The sequence below is a fragment of the Oncorhynchus keta genome, chromosome 3 (assembly GCF_023373465.1).
Source record: "Oncorhynchus keta strain PuntledgeMale-10-30-2019 chromosome 3, Oket_V2, whole genome shotgun sequence".
Lineage (NCBI taxonomy): Eukaryota > Metazoa > Chordata > Actinopteri > Salmoniformes > Salmonidae > Oncorhynchus > Oncorhynchus keta.
The window spans coordinates 17,251,764-17,274,651 of NC_068423.1; the positions used below are offsets into that span (position 1 = coordinate 17,251,764).

Here is a 22,888-nt window from a genome sequence, read left to right on the forward strand (position 1 = left end):
GAGGACCAGGATGCTAGAGAGAAGTTAGACCTGTGATTCCTATTGACTCATTAGTTGTTTTGCTTTCAGTCCCCTGAGTCTCCTAACACTATTTCAGACTGAACTTACCATTCATTTGAGTTATTTCGGTTTACTCATCCAAGCAACCTACACTTTATTGCTAAGAATACAACAAATAATTATCTGAGATTCTCGTAAACTTGGAGTAAACACTGTTTAATCACTGCCTGCAGTTTATGACAAGAGTATGTTACCCCTTAATAGTAACAGTAGAGGAAGCAACACAAGTACTATATGATGACAAAGTTATCAAAGATACCTCTGTGATATGGCAGCTAGATAGCAGCTAGACATTCTCAGTCAAACCACTCAACGAGATCACATGGATGCTGCTCTCTGACATCCCTCCCCTCTGTTCCACCTTTATGTAACCAGAGGTGTCTCTGACTGAAAACCTCCTTGAACCCACCTGAACTCTCGCTATCGCTAACCGTTAACAGATGGCCCAAATCCTCCAGGGGCTCTTATCTCAATAATTAATGCAAAAGAGGGTTAAACACTCTTTGATGTTAAATCACCCTCATGACAAGGAAAATGCTGGTTCATGGTGCCGGCGAAACCCCATCAGCAGTCTGTCGCTGAATTTGCACTTTTATCACTACTGTATCTCGTTCTCACACCCTGGAAAGCTGTAAATTATCCATGTATTAACAAATTAGCCATATGCATTTCTTCACTCTGTCGGTATACTGGCACACAGCAAATCACCTCCATAATATATTGATTCACTCCACTTCTATGGGTGGGATGAGCGTGACTGAGATAGCCGATCACAGAACTCTCGATGGAGACTTCTAACGGGGTAACTTGTTGTTGATCTCTGGTTGAACATGTTGTGATAGTGAAGTAATAAGAAGGTTATCATCAAAACACAGAAACAGGAAAGGACACAACTAACAACAAGGCAGAGGAGAGGACAGAAGTGATAAGGGAGTAAACATGCAGAGTTGTTGTTGTTGTTGTTGAATGCTCATCCAGAAGTGGCACTCCTAGTGGCCCGCGACTTTAATGCAGGAAAACGTGAATCCGTTTTACCTCATTTCGACCAGCATGTCAAAGGAACCAAAGGAAAAGAAGACCACCTTTACTCCACACACAGAGATGCGTACAAAGCTCTCCCTCGCCCTCCATTTGGCAAATCTGATCACAATTCTATCCTCCTGATTCCTGATTACAAGCAAAAACTCAACCAGGAAGTACCAGTGACTCGCTCAACATGGAAGTGGTCAGATGATGTGGATGCTAAGCAACAGGAATGTTTTGCTAGCACAGACTGGAATATGTTTTGGGATTCATCCGATGGATTTTGAGGAGTATACCACATCAGTCACCGGCTTCATCAATAAGTGCATCGATGACGTCGTCCCTACAGAGACCGTACGTACATATCCCAACCAGAAGCCATGTAGTACAGGCAACATCTGCACTGAGATAAAGGGCTGCCGCTTTTAGGGAGCTGGACACTAATCTGGCCGATTATAAGAAATCCCGCAATGCCCTCTGAAGAATATTCAAACAGGCAAAGCATCAATACAGGACTAAGACTGAATCCTACTACACCGGCTCTGACGCTCGCCGGATGTGGTAGTGCTTGCTAACTTTTATGAACTACAAATGGAAACCTAGTAGCAAGCTGCCCAGTGACTTAAGCCTACCAGATGAGCTAAATGCTTCTATGCTAGCTTCGAGGCAAGCAACACTGAACAATGCATGAGCACACAAGCTGTTATGGACGACTGTGTGATTACGCTCTCAGTAGACGATGTGAATAAGACCTTTAAACAGCTCAACCTTCACAAGACTGCAGTGCCCAACAGATTATCTTACTCAGAGCATTTTTAACCTCTCCCTGACTGAGTCTGTGATACTCACGTTTCAAGTAGGCCACCACAGTCCCTGTGCCCAAGAACGCTAAGGTAACGACCTAAATGACTACCACCCATAGCACTCACGTCTGTAGCCATGAAGTGCATTGAAAGGCTCGTCATGACTCACACCAACACCATCATCCCAGAAACTCTAGACCCACTCCAATTCGTACACCGCCCCAACAGATCCACAGATGATGCAATCTCTATTGCACTCCATACTGCCCTTTTCCACCTGGACAAACAAAAGGAATCCCCTATGTGAGAATGCTGTTCATTGACTATAGCTCAGCTTTCAACACCGTAGTGCCCTCACAGCTCATCACTGAGTTAAAACACTGGGACTAAACACCTCCCCCTGCAAATTGATCCTGAACTTCCTGATGGGATGCCACCAGGTGGTAAGGGTAGACAACAACACATCTGCCACGCTGATCCTCATCACAGGGGCCCCTCAGGGGTGCGTGGTTAGTCCCCTCCTGTACTCCCTGTTCACCCATGACTGCATGGTCACACATAAATACAACTCCATCAGTAAGTTTGTCAATGACACAACAGTGGTAAGCCTCATCACAGACAATGATGAGACAGCCTATAAGGAGGAGGTCAGAAACCTGGCATTGTGGTGCCACGACAACAACCTCTCCCTCAACGTGATCAAGACAAAGGAGATGATCGTGGACTACAAGAAAAGGAGGGTCAAGCACGCCCCCATTCACATCAACCGGGCTGTAATGGAGCGGGTCAAGATCTTCAAGTTCCTTGGTGTCCACATCACTAACAAACTATCATGCTCCAAACACACCAAGACAGTCGTGAAGAGAGCACGACAAAGCCTATTCCCCCTCAGGAGACTGAAAAGATTTGGCATGGGTCCTCACATCCTCAAAAAGTTCTAAGCTGCAAGAGCATCCTGTCTGGTTGCATCATTGCTTGGCCTCGCAACTGCTCGGCATCTGACCGCAAGGCGCTACAGAGGTTAGTAAATCCGGCCCAGTACATCACTGTTGCCAAGCTTCCTGCCATCCAGGACCTCTATACCAGGCGGTATCAGAGGATGGTCCTAAAAATTGGGCCTTCCGCCACCCTGGTCATAGACTGTTCCCTCTACTCCCGCACGGCAAGCAGTACCAGAGCGCCAAGTCTAAGTCCAAAAGGCTCCTTACACCTTATACCCCCAAGCCGCAAGACTGCTAAACAGCTATCCGGACTATTTACATTCACCCCCTTTTTTACGTTGCTGATTCTCGCTGTTTATTATCTATGTATAGTCACTTTACCCCTACCTACATGTACATATTATACCTGAATTACCTCGATGAACCTATTTCCCTACACATTGACTCGGTACCGGTACCCCCTGTATGTTTATAGCGTCGTTATTGTTATTTTATTTCTTAAATTTTTTTCACTTTAGCTTACTTAATTTTATTATTTTATTATATATAGTGTCAGTCAAACGTTTGGACACATCTACTCTTTCAAGGGTTGTTTTTTATTTTTTTAATTTTCTACAAGAATAGTAAAGACATCAACACTATGAAATACCACATACGGGAATCATGTCGTAAGCAAAAAAGTGTTTATCAAATCCAAATGTATTTTGTATTTGAGAATCTTCAAAGTAGCCACCCTTTACCTTGATGACAGCTTTGCACACTCTTGGCATTCTCTCAACCAGCTTCTTGAGGTAGTCACCTGGAATGTATTTCAATTAACTGGTGTGACTTGTTTAAAGTTCATTTGTGGAATTTATTTCCTTCTTAATGCATTTGAGCCAATCAGTTGTATTGTGACAAGGTAGGGATGGTATACAGAAGACAGACCTATTTGGTAAAAGACCAAGTCCGTATTATGGCATGAACAGCTCAATAAGCAAAGAGAAATGACAGTCCATCATTACTTTAAGATATGAAGGTCAGTCAATCTGGAAAATGTCTTTCTTCAAGTGCAGTCGCAAAAACCATAAAGCGCTATGATGAAACTCGCTCTCATGAGGACCGCCACAGGAAAGGAAGACCCAAAGTTACCTCTGCTGCAGAGGATAAGTTCATTAGAGTTACCACCCTCAGAAATTGCAGCATAAAATACATGCTTCATAGAGTTCAAGTAACAGACACATCTCAGCATCAACTGTTCAGAGGAGACTGCGTGAATCAGGCCTTCATGGTCAATTTTCTGCAAAGAAACCACTACTAAAGGGCACCATTAAGAAGAAGAGACTAGCTTGGGCCAAGAAACACAAGCAATGGACATTAGACTGGTCGAAATCTGTCCTTTGGTCTGTTGAGTCCAAATTGGAGATTTTTGGTTCCAACCACCATGTCTTTGTGAGACACAGAGTAGGTGACCGGATGATCTCTGCATGTGTTGTTCCCACCGTGAAGCATGGAGGAGGAAGTGTGATGGTGTGGGGGTGCTTTGCCGGTAACACTGTCAATTTTTTTTTTTTAGAATTCAAGGCAAACTTAATGAGAATTGCTAACACATCATTCTGCAGCTACACACGATCCCATCTGGTTCGCACTTAGCGGGAGAATCATTTGTTTTTTTAACAGGACAATGGCCCATCACACCTCCAGGCTGTGTAAGGGCTATTTGACCAATAAGGATAGTGATGGAGTGCTGCATCAGATGACCTGGCCTCCACAATCACCTGACCTCAACCTATTTGAGATGGTTTGGGATGAGTCGGACCACAGGGTGAAGAAAAATCAGCCAACAAGTGCTCAGCATATGTGGGAACTCCTTCAAGACTGTTGGAAAAGCATTCCAGGTGAAGCTGGTTGAGAGAATGCCAAGAGTGTAAAAGCTGCCATCAAGGCAACGGGTGGAAACAAAAATACTAAATATATTCTGATTTGTTTAACATTTCTTTGGTTCTTACATGATTTCATATGTGTTATTTCATAGTTTTGATGTCTTCACTATTATTTTACAATGTAGAAAATAGTTTAAAAAAATAAAGAAAAACCGTTGAATGAGTAACTTTTGACTGTTACTGAATATATTTATTTTTTCTTGTTTACTTAAAAAGAACTGCATTGTTGGATAAGCACTTGTCAGTAAGCATTTCATGGTAAGGTCTACACTTGTTGTATTTGGCGCATGTGACAAATAACATTTTATTTTATTTGTTGCTTTTCTTGCCGTCTCTACGTTTCACTGATGGAGAGATTTAGGTCGTGGGAGTTGGGAGTGATGGGGACGTTGTAGCCAGTGTCACTCTCCCAGTTCTTCAGCTACACACTACCCAGGCAGATGGACTATCAACGGCCCAGCCTTAGCCCTGCCTAGACTTAGTTAGCCCAGCTCAGCCTTAGTCTCATAAACCTGACCCTAGGCAAACGCAGTGACTCGGGTCTGGTTTGAATGATGGACTCTTTTGTCATAGGGGAACTACATCAGTGTCTACGCCATTACTTTATGTACCCTTCAAAATACAGAAATCATCCCCGTATGAAGCATTTTGCATGAAGCTGCATTTTGCATCATATTAACCACTGCTAAGGTTTTGCCTGCAAACTTTGGTTCGTAATTTGTTGGGAGTTTTTTGTTATCGATGAAGGCAGTGACGTAGTTCCTCTATGCCTAAAGAGTCCATCATTCAAACCAGACATCCTTTGACCTAGGGTCGGGTTTTCCAGACTACCCAGTCTTAGTCCAGCCTCAGTTAGCCCTGCCTGGACTCAGTTAGCCAAGCCCAGCCTGGCTCATAGCTGTTCTTGAGGCTTCTTATCTGGCCACAAACTAGTGCAGACTGCTTTACTGTGTGAATTACAAGCCTCTAGTAGGCCTGCACATTACGGGCCTGGTCCTGATTGTGGGTTCACACTCTAAAATGACAAAAGGAATAATAATTACAACAGATATGTGTGTTATCACAAGCATATCATGATGAGGGTTGGATGTATGAGGTAGCCTATAGCATTATAATGCAGATGCAGCTCGGTATCGCTTGATGTTGTAATTCTAACATGCTGGAGAATGGAGATGGCATGAATTGTCAGGTGCAGGTTATGGCATTATCCCAGCCCAGTGTGATGTCCTGCGTCCTTCATAGCTGAAACAGTTGGACTGCTCCGCTGTTTATTTGTCACTGTGCATTTCGTTTCTGCTCCATGGCTCTGGTTCGACTCTGGTACTGCACTCACATCTGCTCAAGGGGGCTGTCATGCTGTGTGTCACTTTGATAGGGGAGTGTGGTAGACGGGGGTGTGTGTGTGAGTGTGCATGCATGTGTATTTTGCAGTAGTTTTCCATGTCGTCATGACACACAAAGAGACAATACCCATTGGAAATCATGGTCCTATCAAACACATCAACCATTATGGTGCAGCTTAAATTTTACTGTTGTGCATCAACAATGATCTAATCATGTTTAACTGGTTTCTGTAGTCTCCAATCACTGTAGTCTGTGTTTCCAACAGAGATCTTAGAAATGTATTGTTTGATAGAACATTTCACGATACTGTATGTAATCAGTTTCTAGAATGGACATTTTCTTGACCAAGATGGACGATTGTGAGGCCCGTTACTAGGATGCTAATGCCCATTCTAGGGTCCAATGTCTAATTATATGGTGTTTTCTCCCACCTCCTTCCTCTGTATTCCAGGTGTCCAACTTGTACCTGTATGATAGTGTGCTGGCACTGGCTAACGCCTTCCAGAGGAAGTTGGTGGACAGGAAGTGGCACAGCATGGCCAGTCTGAACTGCATCAAGAAGTCCACCAAGCCTTGGAATGGAGGCTGGTCCATGCTGGAGAACATCCAGATGGTAAACTTTAGTTCAGAACGTGAATATGAACCTTTGTCTGATTTTCCTAGTCATTGCAGTGAAACAGAGATATATTTTATTTATTGTTCATCATGCTGAATACTTGAAATGTTTTTTAAGGAACATAGGTTGTGAATCCAGTGTTTTTCTAAAGCAGAAGGGCACAAGGCCTTGAATAAAGTCAGAAGCAGAAAAGAGTAAAAGAAACAGTCCTTGAATCTAATTCACTCTTGCGTTACAACTGGAGATGCTCAGCTGTGGGAGATGAAGATGGTTCCCATTCTACTGCCATTCTCCAGACGTAATATCTTCAGCACTAAAAGGAGCTACGTACTAGATCTCCTCTGCAGTGGCGCTTATGGGTTTTGGGGTCCATTTTCCCAATGATGTCTTTAGAGCAGTATTGGCAGGTGTGTGTGTGTGTGTGTGTGTGTGTGTGTGTGTGTGTGTGTGTGTGTGTGTGTGTGTGTGTGTGTGTGTGTGTGTGTGTGTGTGTGTGTGTGTGTGTGTGTGTGTGTGTGTGTGTGTGTGTGTGTGTGTGTGCGCGCACTTCAATTTCATGCTCATTTAACGTTCTATGAGCCACAGAGAGCTGTGGTTAGAGTCTAATCTATCCCTGGTGGGACATGGGATAGATATCTTTGTCTCAGAGATCTCGGCCTGTCCCTATCGCAGTGTCACAGGTTCAAACTGATTCAACCACAATATTAAACTGGCTTTGGGAACGCAGTTTCGTTATGGTCTTGATACTAAAGGGCTTGGAACTGGACAGGTGGTCTTGTCGTGGTTCTGTGAGATCTCACTCTTTCTATGAAATTCATCCTATATTCTCTCTCTCTCTTTCTATCTCCCTCCCATCACAGGGACATATCACAGGCCTTACAGGAACGATGGATTTCAAAGCGAACGGATCCAATTCTCACGTCCAGTTTGAAATACTGGGCACCAGCTTCAGTGAGACGTTTGGAAAAGACGTGAAAAGGGTGAGTATGATGATTCTGCTGGTGGTGGTCACTCCTCCTTTGTCTCAAGATGGCTGTAAGTCTGATAGATGTTTTTGAGTTTACAGTTCTGAAGCTACGACCTCTGTGGCACTACCCAGTGGTATTGCAGCACAGCAAGCCTCGACGAGATAGTCAGTAAACTTTTTCTTTAAAACAGTGGAGGTTATGGCCCATAAATTGCTGGCAGCAATTTCTGAGGTGTCTTGGGGTGGGTTTCTTAGCACACAGAAATCAGAGTGTGGAAACCACCCTGTGGAACATACTACAGTCCTTGAGGCAAAGCATACACGAGAACCTGCCAGAATACTGTCAGTTATCTGTTTAAATTGTACTGAGAAATGTCATATACTCTACAATATCTAGCTAGGTTATTTATTGATATATGAAAAAACAAGGTCAACCGACATTACCTAAATTCCCTGTATTCTGTAATGCTAACTGTCAAGTGCTGAGATGTGTTTTTCTTAACTATTCATTTTCATGAATATGTCCTAGTGAAACACATACAGGGTGTTATATTCAACAGGAACATACTGGAAATAACAACCAACTAGTTCATTGGTTTAGTATGCATTTGTGTTGAAGGCATGAGACCATTAGAAGAAACCATTAGTAGAAAACACCATAGGACATGAATGACATGAATGACATAAACAACATGAAGGACATGAATGACATGAATGACTGTAAAGTGCATCAGCACGACATCTTAAGACATAAATACTCAAAATGAGTAGGCTACCCATAGAAATTAGATATGAATGACTTCTATTTCTATGAGGCTACCATACAATAACATGCTACTATACCGCTAAGCTATTACTGTATTTCAATCACACATTATATCAGCTAATGTAGTGCTTTTGCCAGCCTATAATTTCCTGCACCCTAACATGAGTGGCCTGATCAAACACCAGTCAGTAGTGGCTGAGGGAGAACATGCCAAGCATCCTGTAATAACGACTGTAGGACAAGCAGCTACAGGGCCACTGTCAACAAAGCTCTGTATGTGGCCATGGCAACACACACTGTATGCTGTTGCATCATATAATACTCTATATTTCCCATATTGGGCATTACCTTCCACCGGCGCCCTATTTGGTTCCTTCAGTAGATCTATTCAAAAGACTATTACGGGACACTGTGTACTCCTCTGTCCCATAGGGAAGAGACCAGCTCTGTTTCTCCTCACTGACTACCCAGCAAACCAAAATTGGTTTCTGTGAAAGTTCCCAGAACTATCGTTAGGTTGCAGGAAATGTTCTTATAACACAAAAACTGTCCAGTCGTGGTGATGATTATAGAATTTTTGTATAAAACATTTGTCTGATGACTCAAGAACATTCCTAGAACACATTTAATCTGTTCTTTAAAACCTCTTGTAACTACCCATCCCGGATCCGGGAGCGTTGTCATCAACTGACACTAATTAGCATAATTAATTAATTAATAATATATTAATATATGCCATTTAGCAGACGCTTTTATCCAAAGCGACTTACAGTCAGTCATGTGTGCATACATAACGCAACAGACGTAAATATTACTAGAAAATATTCATATTCATGAAATCACAAGTGACATGTATTGAAACACAGCTTAGCCTTTTGTTAATCACCCTGTCATCTCAGATTTTGAAAATATGCTTTACAGCCAAAGCAAGACAAGCATTTGTGTAAGTTTATCGATAGCCTAGCATAGCATTATGCCTAGCTCGCAGCAGGCAACCTGGTCACGAAAATCAGAAAAGTAATCAAATTAAATCTTTTACCTTTGATGAGCTTCGGATGTTTTCACTCACAAGATTCCCATTTAGATAGCAAATGTTCCTTTTGTCCCAAAATATTATTTTTTGTAGCTGAAATAACTCCATTAGTTCTTCACGTTTGGCTGAGAATTTGACCGGAGATTGCGGTCACGACAACAACGTTTTTCAAATATATATTCGATAATATATCAACCGGGACAGGTGGCTTCTTAGTAGGAAAGAGAGAAACAATGGCCGAATTTGTCCCTTATGCACAAAACACTCTGAGAGACTCCAGCTGACCACTGAGGCAATGTTGACGTTCAGGCTCCTTTTTCAAAATAAAAGACTGAAACTATGTATTGTGACACTAGACACATTAGGGAAGCCATAGAAAAGGGAATCTGGTTGATCTCATTCACTGCTCAATAGGGACACATAGGAACACAGAGCTTTCTAAATAATAATTTTTCTCAGGCTTTCGCCTGCAATATCAGTTCTGTTATACTCACAGACAATATTTTTACAGTTTTCTATCTGCTGTCAATTACATGCATATTCTAGCATCTTGTCCTGACAAAATATCCTGTTTTCTTTGGGAACGTTATTTTTCCATAAAATTAAAATAGTGCCTCCTAGTTTCAAGAGGATTTATTATTAAATGTTCCCAGAATTCTTCATTAGGTTGTGGGAACAGTCTGTTGAGAACAATGTGGGGACATCACAAAAGATATGTTCACAAAGCACAAAAACTGTCCAGTTGGGCAGATGATTCTACAATGTTTCTTTTAGGGAGCAAAAACATTCACCTGATATTACAAGAAATTTCCCATAAAACATTTAGTTTGTTCTTTAAAAGTTTCTAGAATGTTTCAGTATGTTTTGGGAACAGTCTGATTGGAACCAGGGTTATAGTACTCAAGTCCAGTCTCGAGACCACATATTGAGTGTATCTGTTTTATGTCGGATACATATTTACTTGGTCTTGACTCTGTCTCGGACAATGAGGACTTAAACTGTATTTCCCAAAACCAGACAAAAATAATAATACTGACTAGTGGTGGCTATTCAGCAGCCTGATGGTTTGGGGTAGAAGCTACTGGCCAGTCTTTCACTTTTTGCCATGATGCTCCTATACTACTCGGCAGTATGCTCTTGATGGTGCTCCTGTAGAACATTGTGAGGGCCCTCGAGGGACAGGCCAAATTTATTCAGCCTCTTGACTTCTTCACCACATTATGGTACTGCACATTGCTGCACTGCACTGTCAGAACTAGAAGCACAAGCATTTCGCTACACTCGCATTAACATCTGCTAACCATGTGTATGTGACCAATACCATTTGATTTGATTTGATTTTACGTTGTCTGTGTGGTTAGACTAGTTCAGCTCCTCGGCGATGTGGATGCTGTGGAACTTGACATTTTTGACCATCTTCACGGTGGCCCCTTAGATGAGGATGGGGGCTTGCCCAGCCTGGTTCCTCCTGAAATCCACAATCAGCTTCTTTGTTTTACTGACGTTGAGGGAGAGGTTGTTAACCTGGCACCATGCCATCAGTGCGCCTACCTCCTTCCTGTAGGCCATCTCGTAGTTGCTGGTAGTCAGGCCTACAATTGTCGTGTCGTCAGTGAACTTAATGATGGAGTTGGACCTGTGTGAGGCCACACAGTCGTGGGTATACAGGGAGTACAGGATGGGACTGAGAATGCACCTTTGTTGGACCCCTGTGTTGAGGATCAGTGTGGAGAAGGTAATGTTGCCTGCCTTCACCACCTGGGGGCGGCCCGTCAGGAAGTCCAGGAGCCAGTTGCATAGGCAGGAGTTCAGTCCCAGGGCTGTAAACTTTGTGGTGAGCTTAAATGGCACTATGGTATTGAGGGCCAAGCTGTAGTCGATGAACAGCATCCCCACATATGCATTCCTTTTGTCCAGGTGGTTGAGGGCAGTGTGCGTTGTCTGTGGATCTGTCGGGCAGTAGGCGAATTGGAGAGGGTCTAGTGTGCCAGGGAAGGAGGTGGTGATGTGGTCTTTGACCAGCCTCTCGACGCACTTCATCATGACTAAAGTGAGTTCTACGGGTCAGTAGCCATTCAGTTCAGTTACTTTCCCTTTCTTGGGCACTGGATGATAATGGACATCGTGAAGCAGATGGGGATAATGTCCTGAGCTAGAGAGAGATGTCTGAAAATACAACAGCTAGCTGGTCTGTACATGCTCTGAGGGTGTGGCTAGGGCCGGCTGCCTTGCGAGGGTTAACACATTTGAGTGACTTACATACATCCTCCTTGTGGACTGTAAGCTTGTTTCCCTCGTTGTCCCCAGGGGCTCTCCTCAGCAGCTCAGAGTCGTTAGACTTGAAGTGTTAGAAAAAGGTTTTTAGCTCGTCCAGTAGGGTGACGTTGGTGTCCGCGATGTGACTGAGTTTTTTTGTAATCCGTGATCGTTGGAAGCCCCTGCCACAAACGCCTCGTGTCCAACCCACTGATTTGCTCCTCCACTTTCTCCCTATATTTGTGTTTCGCAATCTTGATCGATCTGCGTTGGTTGTATTTGTACTACTTAACCATACAATTGTCCCCGGTCACCTTGCCGTGTTTATAAGCAGTATCTCTCTCCTTCAGGTTTCCATCAAGGCTGCCAACAATCCACATGTTTTTAATCAGTTAATACGTTTAATAAATGGATTTAATGAAGGTTTATCTAGTCACTTAAAATAACGGTACTTTAAGTTTTGAAAGACACCATCGGTATCACGTCATCTATGCATTTTTTGATGAATCCGGTGACTGAGTTGGCATAGTCATTGATTTTATCCCAGAGGTGACCCAGATCATATTCCAGTCCATGTGTTCAAAACAGTCTTGGAGTCTGATTGGTCGGACCAGCGCTGTACAGACCTGACCACCGGAACTTTCCTCTTGAGTATTTGTTTGTAAGCGGGGAGGAGCAAAATGGAGTCGGGGTCAGATTTGAGGAAAGTAGGATGGGAGTGGGCCTTATACCGATGTCTAAAGGTGTTTAGCAGTGGGCAAGCGTGGAATTTGCGCGAGTTGGACAGTTAATATGTTGATAATAATTTGGGAGCACTGCCCTCAAATTACTTTTGTTGAAGTCCCCCGCGACAATGAACACTGCCTCTGGGTATGCAGCCTCCAGTTGGTTCACAGTCCAATGAAGATCTTTGAGAGCATTTTTGGCGTTGGCTTGGGGCGGGATGTACACAGCCATGGCGATAATCCCTGAGAACTCTCACGGAATGTAAAAAGGGGGACAATTGATGACCAAGTATTCCAAGTCAGGAGAGCAGAAGCTTGCAATTTCCTATATGCTTCCCCTGTCGCACCACTTGTTGTACACCTGAATACAAACATTATCTTAATGTCAGCACGTTTTGAGAATGCATATTTTGTGATTTCCCCACAATGTTCCAAGCAGGCTGTTCCCACAATCTAATGAAAGATTCTGGGAACCGTTAAAGAACAGAATAAATGTGTTCTGGGAACATTTTATACAAACATTCTATAATCATCACCACGAATGGTCAGTTTTTGCCGCAACCTAACAGATGTTCTGGAAACTTTCACAGAACCAATTTTGGTTTGCTGGGAAATCATTACTGGTACATCACCTTACCTGAAAATGTATGAAAACTTTTGGGGAATGTTCTGTGATGGTTTATAAAGATGTTGTGCACAACAGGACTTAAGTGAATGTTAGGACAACATTCCAAGAATATAAAAAAAAACATTAAATTGGAAAATAAAATATTTTGTTATAAAAAACACTCTCTGAATGTTTTTGGGATGTAATCATCCTAACTGGAACTTAATGGGAATCTTAACAATGTTCTGGGAATGTTGCCGGTTTGCTGGGTAGAGTGTATTCTGCTGTTGATACACTCTCCTTCTATGCTGCTTTCACTGGTGCGCGCTGAGGAGAAGATAGACATCATTAAAATGGAGGAAGCCTATCAGATGTGAAAGTCTCCATACGACGCCCCACATACCAGGGACATGCTCCATGATTGGGAGAAATGTCAGCCATTGCCTAAGGCTGAATTTTTAGGAGGAAAGTGTCAAAGCCTGCTTATCAAGTGCTTTATTGACTCATATTTTTAAAAATTTCATAGCGTTTTATAGCAGTGGTGTCAAACTCTATCAGCGCAAGGGCCATATTGAAAAAACACAATGAATTTGCGGACCAGACATAGAGTATTATGTTTGTTTCTCCTTGGTTATTCATTATCAAGCTTTAAAAACTGATGCCACACTGCAACATTTTAGTAGCCTAGCTAGGTCTTGTGTCTGTGTCTGTACACTTTCCCTCCGCTGCTTGGATGAACGGGACACAGGAAAGTAGCACAATTGAAGTTGAATTCACAGAGAGTGCATCAGGCTGTCATTTCATTAAGTAAATGACTCAACTTTTGACTCATTTAGACTCATTTGTGTGTCGTATTGTCCTTTATTAGTAATTTATACCCGCACGTGACTCCGAAACTTATAACATGTTGACAACCTGTATGACATTTTCTGCAGCAATGACCTGTTGCAACCAAAACTTGGCATGGGCCTACAACTGGCTTAAACTTTAGGTCCGGTAGAATATTTGGTCCATGCCATTAGTGATGATATTATACAGTGCACTGGCTGGCTCATGTGTGGGTGTGTGTGTGTGGGTCTGGGAGAGGGTTGGGTGTGTGTGTGGCAAGGCACTTCCATTTGGCGTGCAGCATGTTGGCAGTGCTTGCTGTGACTTGCAGTGATGGAAGCAGAGCCAAAATGTATTGAAAACCCAAATCGTTGCAGTGCCTAGATAGAAATGCGTCATGGTCCGGATTTTGCCTGCGGCCTTTGTGTTTGACATGTGTTTTATAGGGTTTTTGCATTGGTTGGTTCGTGCAACTGTTTTTGTCGGTCCATCATGGAGAATAAGGAGTCATGTAAATTACAGGGAAGCGGAACGAGGCAAACCAATGGCAATGCCGATTGAATCACCCAGCATCCCAACTCGAATTATGAAACCAATGTATCACATTATGGCCATTAGGGTCCACAGCCATCAGCCATCAGCCACACATACACATGCACTCCAGTGACGTTGCCTTAACATATTGGATGACTATCATTCATATTCCCTTTACCCAGCTCAGTGTAACATCGATAGGTTTAGGCTCCTAGATGATACTTGAATTTTCCCTATACCCATCATGAGGTTGCTACAACCTAGCCTACAAATTAATGTTCAAAATGTACGTGTACAGGTCTAGAGAATTTTTTTAGTAATCAAGGTGACAGACAGTGCCACATTCAATACCGCCTTGCACACGCTTGCCTGCATCTATCTGAGCTAGGGTGTAATCATTACACCAACAGTTGCAAACAAGAGTTTTTTCCGTGTTTCATTCCATTTGCTTCCGTTTAAGAAACATTTTTAAAAATAATTAGCTGAATGAATATACCCTTGATCACCCACAAACACAGTTCACTTTTATAGCAGCCACATACAAACAGCATGATCACTTTGCTTGTTGTATAGTTCCTTCTCGCATCTACGCTCTCTACTCATCTCACCTTCGCCCTTCGCTTGTGGAATTGTGCAAATCACAACAGCTGTCTATGACCAGGCAAAAAAAAACATTCCAAGCCAAACATTCGTATCATAACCGCTAACTGCAACACACAGCCTACATCGTTGTCACCATATTAGCTAACGTCATAGTCACTAGAACTAGATACTAGAACTAATGCATTAGTAAACCTGCTACAAAGATGCAGTACAGTGTACAGCAAGCAATTTAGCAGTTACACCGGTGGTCATCGGTGGAAATGTATTAATACAACCAAAAGCTTATCTTGACTTGGAAGAGTTCCAGTGTTGGATAGTGATAACCAGCTAGCTAATATAGCATCCCTCTCTGTTTGAGCCAGGTGTCGAATTAGGCTAAACTAGCTCGCTGCATTCTCTAGCTAAGTAAGTGATGTTTTTAATGTTTCACTATTAACATTTGGCAGCTTAATTAACAAAATCGCTGTTTTTTTATATATACATTTGCAAACATTTCTAAAGACCTGTCGTTATGGGGTATTGTGTGTAGATTGAAGAGAGAAAAAATATATTGCTTCCATTTTAGAATAAGGCTGTAATGTAACAAAATGTGGATAAAGTCAAGAGGTCTGAATAGTTTCTGAATGCACTGTACATACTGTATATTCTTAGTAATCCCCAGAATTAAGTCCAAGCATTACAGTTCAAGCTCGCCAAAGTTGGGTGTGGGAAGGAAGGAGGTCAAAGATAAGGAAGTGAAAGCCTCTATATGTGTTAATCATGAATTGTTTTAGTTAACCATTTCACAGATGACCCTGTATGCACATCTATACACATCAATATATACTATACACATCAATATACACACCAGTATACACAGCAATATCCACATCAATATACACTATACACATCAATATAGACTATACACATCAATATGCACATCAATATAAACAATATACATCAATATACGCTGTACACATCAATATACACTATATACATCAATATACACTATGCATATACATATACACATCAATATACATATCAATATACACATTAATATACACCACATATCAACATACACAGCAATATACACTATACACATACATATACACATCAATATACACATCAATATACACATCAACATACACCACATATCAATATACACATCAATATACACTACACATTGATATACACATCAATATACACATCAGTATACACTATACACATCAATATACACTATACACATCAACATACACATCAATATACACTATACACATCAATGTAAACATCAGTATACGCTATGGATCAATGTACACGTCAACATACACCAATATACACATGAATATACACTAAACATCAATTTACACATTAATATACACATCAATTTACACTACACATCAATATACACCGCACATCAATATACACTATACACATCAACATGCACTGTACACATCAATATACAATATACACATCAATATACACTATATACATCAATATGCACTATTCACATCAAAATACACATCAATATACACCGCACATCAATAGACACATCAATATACACATCAATATACACTATACACATCAATATACACTATACACATCAATATACACTATACACATCAATATACACATCAATATACACTATACACATCAATGTACAATATACACATCAATATACAATATACACATCAATATACACTATACACATCAATATACAGTATACACATCAATATACACTATACACATCAATATACACTATACACATCAATATACACTATACACATCAATATACACATGCATTTTCAGAGCATTAGAAACATTAGAAAGGATGATGCGTCACAATGCACATTGTTCACAACAGTACATGTTTACACCCACAGCATCTGCTTATCTATGCTTAGTATTCCCCAGTGCTTGGCCCAAGCTTGGCAAGAACAGGTTAAATAGTAGAACGTCCCTACAACATCCTCTCCTATACTGCCATTAACCTTTCGGGATTGCGACAAGGCCATTAGGACGGAAGACTAAGAGGGGTTAATGAGCTGACTGATAATTTGCATCATTTATCTTGTATCTGTAAAAGTTACGACACTCGCTAACGATGCGTTCTCATTTACTTAAGAAACGCGCAATAATGCTTATCCCTTTATTACACTTGGTTTGAAAAACTGAGCCATATATTCAGAACAATAACGGCGATTCAATACAAGGATTGGCACCGCCTGTAACGGCTCTCTTCTATCTCCTCCTCTGACGAAGAGGTAGAACAAGGATCGGACCAAAATGCAGCGTGATGATGATTCATGATATTTTAATGAAGGAACACTATACATACAGAAGCTACAAAAATAACGAAATGAAATAACGAAAACCGAAACAGCCCTATCTGGTGCAAACACAAAGACAGGAACAATCACCCATGAAACACTCACAGAATATGGCTGCCTAAATATGGCTCCCAATCAGAGACAACGATAATCACCTGACTCTGATTGAGAACCGCCTCAGGCAGCCATAGACTACGTAGACACCCCACAAAACCCCAAGACAAAAAACACACCACAATAACCCATGTCACACCCTGGCCTGACCAAATAAAGAAAGAAAACACAAAATACTAAGACCAAGGCGTGACACCGGCGTTATGAACAAACCAAGCCGTGCTACGCAAAAGTTGAATAGCTCTTCAATTCTATTTATCAGTCGATATTTATCCATTGAAAAATTAAGCTGTGACGTCACTGGTGTAACCTAACTGTTGCTCACAGTGTGAGACTAGTACCGAGTGCAGCCAAAGTGATTGTGGCTTTAAGTCCTGCAAGTAGCATTCACATCACGCAATGACTGGCTTTGTAGCGACGAAGATGGATAGCAGGTACCACGCAGTGTGGTGTAGTAGAGCTGTGACGAGCAGACAGGCCAGTGTTGCCTCATGTCTGCAATGCGGGGACTCCCGACTGGGAGAGATAGTACAGCACAACATGGCTCACTCAGCCACAGATCAAGAATGGATCCCACCAGTGGTTTTAGGCCTGGTGATTAGATCTCGACCAGGACAGAGAGGTGTAATCTCCTTTGGTTTGACACAGTGATAAAGTTTGTGATGGGGGTTAAAGGAGAGGGTGGATGGGACATGGGAGACACCAGTGTGTCAGACGGTCTCTGTACAGAGGTGTTTTGTTGGTCTATCAATTGAGAAATACAGAGATAGAGATCCAGCAGTGGGCCATTTGAAAGACGAAGGGGGCTTATCGGCTTGTAGCACGGCTTTGATAAGGTAGACAGGGATCCTCCTGGCTCTCTTGTGCCTGTTAGGCTTGTTACAGTGGCGGCTCTGCCCACTAACAAGCAAGCGGAGCTGGAGAGGAGCTGGAGCGGAGCTGAATTACACAGACAGTCATTTGGAACATAAAGGGATTCGGCTGAATAGAAGTCCTTCTGAAATGAATCCATTACAAAAGAGATGAAAAAGCAGGGCTTTCAAGATAATTTCAATCCCTCGCAATAACAATTTGCTATTCAGAAACCCAAAGTAATAAGTATACGAAAATAATGACATGGAATACTGTAGATTTTGCTTTTCGCTATTAGTCTCTAATGATATTGTATGTTTTTTCTTGATGAGTTGAGCTAGGTCTGAACATTGTGACCAGGATTGGCTTGTGGTACTTTAGAATTAAATGAAAGCCCAATAATTAGTTTAAATTCACCATAATACTTGTGATATTCAACGTCCCTGATCAATTCAAATTTAAATCTGCAATCATTTGCATTTGCGCTAATGAGGAAGAAATAAACAACGCATTTAGGCCATTGATGGTAGCAGTATTGTTATTTTTCCTCCCCCGCCTGCATTTAAACGAACAAAGAACCACCAGGCGTTCTAATCATTTAAATCCTTGCCATACACTAATTACTTAGTTAGAGATGGTTTTCTTTGAACTGTCTCTAGAGAAAAAACTTTCTGTGGAGATTCAAACATCAGAGGCAGACAGTCTAATAATGACATACACAGGAGAGGATTCACCAACAGAATATTTGTATTCTTTTACTGGGGGCTTTCCGAGGATGCGGAGAGCAGAGTTGATGTTGCTTTTTAAGCTCCATGCGTTTTACAGCTCGAAATGAAGGCCCACTGACTGATTTCCTGCTGCATTGTTAGAGAAGGATTGAGCTACAATTGTACCTGATGCTAACTTAAGCAGCGCTGCCATGTGGCTAAGGGAGGCATTTAATCATTCACTATAGGTTAGCCTCTTGTAAACAAACATGATATAACCAACACTGACAAAGCCTGTCTATTTCCATTAACCATTACTAAAACATTTAGTGATTTTATTTCTTCAAGAATGACAAATATATTCCTAATTCCCCCTAGCATGTTATTAAATCATTATCGAATCATGTACATTAATCCAGGCAACTACCTGCCCTGTCATCGCCGTAATCCATCAAAACATCAATGTCATTTTGATCGCCCGTGAAACATTTGCCAGCAGGCATGAGTATGATACATTGACATGCAATACAGCTGTCCTGACAGATAGTCACACCAGTACCCTCTCAGCCTCGAGCAGTTTTTAGATCATCTCTGTGAAGGACATGTATTGGGGACGGACACAGCAGGTGTCAAGCGGTGGCATTTAGCTCCCCCACCCACTCAAAGCAACGCCACAGTTGACTGAGAGGCCTGACATTTTTACAAAGGGAAGAGGGATGCATGGAAGCGCATGACTGACGACGCGTTGACCCACCATTGATCCATCCACCTTGAGGACAGGATGCTGTACAGACACAGATTTGTCTGGCCTGACTGCTGCTCAGAAAGAGCCTTCCCTGTGGCCTAGGGGTGGTCTAGCGGTCTAAGCCGCTGCCTCCGGGTCACAGCTGGAGCAGGGGTTTGAATCCGGCCCATTGCTATTTCAGCACACTCTCTCCTCTATCGTGCCCCTCAACCTCAGTTTTATCCAATAAAATGTCACTCCTTAAAAAAAGAAAAAGAACGCTCCCATAAAGAAGAATTTTGGTCTTCCAGTAGAACAGGAAATAGCACTATCATGGCCCAACTGAATGTCAGTGGTGTGCAGTACAATGCTAGGGGTTAATTATGACGATTGGCACGCGAAAACCAAGCACAAGTGACTTTCCTCTTAAAACATGAAATTATATCCTGTCCTTTGCACATTTCTGAGATTCTATGTGCACAGAGTTCATCATGATTTCTTTTCAAACAGCTGTTAGAACCCTAGAGTCTGACACCACATCACAGGGCCACAGTGGAGTTCCCTTCCGAGGGAAAAACCAGAAGCAGCCATTCATGTGCAGATTGACATGTACCCGGGTCGATAAAGATTATAAAGTTCAACATGGTGGGTCACAAAAAAAGCCATATATAAAACCCCATTGACAAGTGATCCATCATTTGATGATTGATGCCGTCTCCTTACCACCATTATTATGAGGCCTTCTTTGTTGTTAAGGCCTGACCTTGTCACTGGGATTGGAATAAATATTGACTTTATGAAGTGAGACTGTCATGGGTTTAAAGCAATAGGCTACAGAGCCACTGATTTCTCTATGGTTCAGGACCCTGCTTTCCATAGCCATTTTTAGCTTTTTCAGTCTACTGAGAACCATGTCTTTTTCCTTCAAGAAAACTCACTTCTTTTCGATGAATAAGTTGCAGCTTGCAATGTGACTGCAGGGCATGGATGACAGAATAAATTTGGCTTGACGCCAATAATATAATTTAAATGAATCACTGAAATTGTGATACACTTTAAAGGGCAGCTGATTTAATTTAAAATGTATCATTTTCCCTGTGCCTCTGGCTTAGAGGGTTAATTGATTCAATTAATAAAATAAATAAAATAATAATAATCATAGTCACAACCAGTTTCATTAGTATTGTCCACTTCCGAGAGGAGAGCTAAAACATAAAAATGTGGCCTTAACAATTCCGTAGTGCTATAGGCCCTAATGTACATAATGAAGAAATCCCTAACGATTTAGAGATCGTCAAGAAGACAGCTGCTTCAGAAAAATGGTATTCTCTCTGGCCTCAGGCTGCTCATGGGGAAGCCATGTTTTTCCAGTTAGCCTTTCGTTATGGGCCTGTGAGGCTAGCTCATCCACATTCATCCTGCTGAAAATGATTACATACGGTAAGTATAGAAAGAAATCACGGTACCCTTTACATGTAAGATGTTTACCATGATGATGATACACACACAGTGATGTTTTCACTGGCTGTTGCTATTGATGGTAATTGATATTGTGCTGTAACATAGTTCAGTAAACATCTCTAGGGCGACCATCAAATCAAATCAAATCAAATGTATTTATATAGCCCTTCGTACATCAGCTGATATCTCAAAGTGCTGTACAGAAACCCAGCCTAAAACCCCAAACAGCAAGCAATGCAGGTGTAGAAGCACGGTGGCTGGGAAAAACTCCCTAGAAAGGCCAAAACCTAGGAAGACACCTAGAGAGGAACCAGGCTATGTGGGGTGGCCAGTCCTCTTCTGGCAGCAGCACAGTCAGGTGGACTGGGGACAGCAAGGAGTCATCATGTCAGGTAGTCCTGGGGCACGGTCCTAGGGCTCAGGTCCTCCGAGAGAGAGAAAGAAAGAGAGAATTAGAGAGAGCATATGTGGGGTGGCCAGTCCTCTTCTGGCTGTGCCGGGTGGAGATTATAACAGAACATGGCCAAGATGTTCAAATGTTCATAAATGACCAGCATGGTCGAATAATAGTAAGACAGAACAGTTGAAACTGGATCAGCAGCATGGCCAGGTGGACTGGGGACAGCAAGGAGTCATCATGTCAGGTAGTCATGTTTATGTTTTCGAATATCATCCCCAAGAGGTAAAATATATAGTGAAAACAATAGAGGTCCTAAAACGGAACCTTGAGGAACACCGAAATTTACAGTTGATTTGTCAGAGGTCAGAACTATTCACAGAGACTGATATCTTTCCGACAGATAAGATCTAAACCAGGCCAGAACATGTCCGTGTAGACCAATTTGGGTTTCCAATCTCTCCAAAAGAATGTGGTGATCGATGGTATCAAAAGCAGCACTAAGGTCTAGAAGCACGAGGACAGATGCAGAGCCTCGGTCCGATGCCATTAAAATGTCATTTACCACCTTCACAAGTGCCGTCTCAGTGCTATGATGGGGTCTAAAACCAGACTGAAGCATTTCGTATACATTGTTTGTCTTCAGGAAGGCAGTGAGTTGCTGCGCAACAGCCTTCTCTAAAATTTTTGAGAGGAATGGAAGATTCGATATAGGCCGATAGTTTTTTTATATTTTCTGGGTCAAGGTTTGGCTTTTTCAAGAGAGGCTTTATTACTGCCACTTTTAGTGAGTTTGGTACACATCCAGTGGATAGAGAGCCGTTTATTATGTTCAACATAGGAGGGCCAAGCACAGGAAGCAGCTCTTTCAGTAGTTTAGTTGGAATAGGGTCCAGTATGCAGCTTGAATGTTTAGAGGCCATGATTATTTTCATCATTGTGTCAAGAGATATATTACTAAAACACTTGAGCATCTCTCTTGATCCTAGGTCCTGGCAGAGTTGTGCAGACTCAGGACAACTGAGGTTTGGAGGAATACGCAGGTTTAAAGAGGAGTCCGTAATTTGCTTTCTAATAATCATAATCTTTTCCTCAAAGAAGTTCATGAATTTATCACTGCTAAAGTGAAAGTCATCCTCTCTTGGGGAATACTGCTTTTTAGTTAGCTTTGCGACAGTATCAAAAAGGAATTTCGGATTGTTCTTATTTTCCTCAATTAAGTTAGAAAAATAGGATGATCGAGCAGCAGTAAGGGCTCTTCGGTACTGCACGGTACCGTCTTTCCAAGCTAGTCGGAAG

The 22,888-nt window shown here is 41.9% G+C and overlaps 1 protein-coding gene across 2 annotated transcripts in view; it reads left to right on the forward strand.

Annotated features, from left to right (window-relative positions):
• grid1b (glutamate receptor, ionotropic, delta 1b) overlaps nt 1-22,888 on the forward strand; it is a 403,887-nt gene that overhangs the window by 345,700 nt on the left and 35,299 nt on the right. For both annotated transcript variants that reach the window (XM_052491320.1, XM_052491326.1), the window contains exons 7-8: nt 6,545-6,706; nt 7,570-7,689. In XM_052491320.1, the coding sequence (XP_052347280.1) occupies nt 6,545-6,706; nt 7,570-7,689 (282 nt within the window). The remainder of the gene's footprint in view (nt 1-6,544; nt 6,707-7,569; nt 7,690-22,888) is intronic.